Raw genomic sequence first — 2,392 nt, forward strand, 5'->3', positions numbered from 1 at the left:
TATACTCTCCAAAAAGAACCTCGAGACAACGGGTGGGGGGGGGGGGGAGCGCTATCGTACTTGCGTCCTGAAATTAGCATATCATGATATAATTTATTTTCCCGGGCAAGCTTATTTTACCGGTATTCTCGTGAACGATATATGGCCCAGCCCTACATACAACCACACTGTGCAGCAGCAATAAACATTAGGTGTCACAGATGTGGCTTAGTGCAATGTTGTCAGTAGTTCAGTGTTATTGATCAAAGTTCAGTAATCCGACAGCTTGTGGCTAATAACTGTCTTTGAGTCTTTTTGTGCACGATGACAGACTCCTGTATCGTCTGCCTGAGGGTTGTAGATGGAAGAGTCCTTGTGCTGGGTGGGTGTGGTCCTTCAGGATGATGCTGCATGCTTTACACAGACATCAGCTGTGGTAGGTGTCCTGGATGATGTGGAGACTGCTACCAATGATGTCCTCTGCTGTTTGCACCACCCTCTGTAGTGCTTTCCAGCTCTGACTGGTGCAGTTCCCATACCACCCTGTGATGCAGCCTGTCAGCAGGCTCGCAATGATGCACCTTAAAAGTTAATGATGCTGGTGTTTGTACCAAACTTCTTTAACATTTTCTTATCACATACATTATAAAAGCCACTTAGTAAAAGTTCTCTATCTAAGGAAGCCAGCAGACACATTAAATCTTCACTTCATCGCAGTCTCCCATCCTGAGCAAGCACAAAGACTGCAGTGAAAAGGAAAAACTCCCTCATAACAGGAAGAAATGCCCATCTGCTTCCACCGACTGGGGCTTGAGAGGAACAGGAAGGAGAAACAAACACAGAATGACAGGTCCAGATGCACTTTCTATTGGAGGAAAGACAAAAAAACCACATAAGGATATAAATAATTACAAATGCAAACGGGTAAAGTAGAGCAAGTAAAGACCTCAGCAGAGTGCAGAAATATGGTCAATTTGTCCTCCAGCAGTCTAAGCCTATAGCAGCATAACTAAGGTATAACTCTGTAAACCCAAGCCAACCGTTAATTATAGGATTTATCAGAAAGGAAAGACTTGAGTCCAGTCTTAAAACTGGACAATGTGTCAGCCTCATGGACAGAAACTGGAAGTTGGTTCCACAACAGAGGAGTCTGATAACTGAAAGATCTGCCTCCCATTCTGCTTTTGGAAACTATAGGAACCACAAGGAAACCTGCAGTCTTGAGAGCAACGTGCTCTGTTAGGAAAATATGGAACAGTAATATCTGTAATATAAGATGGAGCTAGGTTTTTGAGAACTTTGTATGTTCGAAGTAAGATTTTGAATTTTTATCTAAATTTGACAGGGACCCAGTGGAGAGCATCATTATGACCAGTAACACATTTATGGGTTTTCTTTTTGTTTAGGTGTGCCCTATTTGTGCCTCAATGCCTTGGGGAGACCCTAATTACAGGAGCACTGACTTTTTCCAACACCTCAAGATCAGACACACTTTCTCCTATGACACATTTGTGGTAAGTAAACACCAATATTAGATTACTTTTATATCCATAAATGATGACGCGAGTCATTTTGGATGTTGGGTAACCTTTTCCCTTATGCTGATAACTCTGCAGGATTACTCCACAGACGAGAACACGATGATTCAGGAGGCGTTACAGCGTTCTCTTCTGGACAACTGAAGTGTGAAGAACAATCGAGCAGGATAAGGAGCTTGGGGGGGAAAAAGAAGAAACTTGTCTTAAAAAGACACAACTATACACTGTATCATCATTCATCTGGTGTAACTGAACTGCTTTGGGTAATTATTTTCACAGGGGTGTCGTGTCATATCTGAATCTCCAGGTGTAATCATCAAAATAACAAATCAGGCAGGATGGTTTGAAAACAACAACAACGTGCTGAATGATTTAGGAGTGACACAGTGTTTCTGATGTGGTCATCTTTTGTTCCCCTCAACAAAGTCTGTTCACTTTATTTATAGTTAGTTTAGTAACTATGTTTGTCATTTATTCAATAATGGCCTAGTGTCATGTAACCAAAATCTTCCAAAGTTGTGCTGAAACTCCCTGTTGACAATACTTGATGGTTTGACCACTAGGTGTCTACTAGTGCCAGCAAATGACCAACTACTGGCAAGGCTGTACTCCTGATTAGCATTTGAACACTCATTGGAAAAGGGGATTTACTTGTGTAAGGTGCTTCACCTAACGGAAGTTGGTTTTTGTTTTTAACTGCCATTTCTGGTTTGTCTTTGTGTGTGAGGAGGTATGTTTTTGATTTATTCAGAGTTCTACTGGAAAGAATACGAGGGTTAAATAAAACCAGAGACAAGTGTTTGCTTCAATGTAATGTTCTTTCCTTGTGTCCTTGTGCCTTCTGGTTTTCTGACTTCCACAATGCATAGGGCTAA

General features: G+C 41.6%; 1 protein-coding gene across 1 annotated transcript in view; it reads left to right on the forward strand.

Annotated features, from left to right (window-relative positions):
• rnf114 (ring finger protein 114) overlaps positions 1 to 1,950 on the forward strand; it is a 7,157-nt gene extending 5,207 nt beyond the window's left edge. Inside the window, exons 5-6 of the mRNA XM_037684087.1 lie at positions 1,386 to 1,493; positions 1,596 to 1,950. Coding sequence (XP_037540015.1) covers positions 1,386 to 1,493; positions 1,596 to 1,661 — 174 coding nt within the window. The 3' untranslated portion in view covers positions 1,662 to 1,950. The remainder of the gene's footprint in view (positions 1 to 1,385; positions 1,494 to 1,595) is intronic.
• The last annotated feature ends 442 nt before the right edge of the window (positions 1,951 to 2,392 follow it).

This window comes from Nematolebias whitei, chromosome 11, assembly GCF_014905685.2.
Source record: "Nematolebias whitei isolate Nwh7 chromosome 11, NemWhi1, whole genome shotgun sequence".
In the NCBI taxonomy this organism is placed as follows: Eukaryota; Metazoa; Chordata; class Actinopteri; order Cyprinodontiformes; family Rivulidae; genus Nematolebias; species Nematolebias whitei.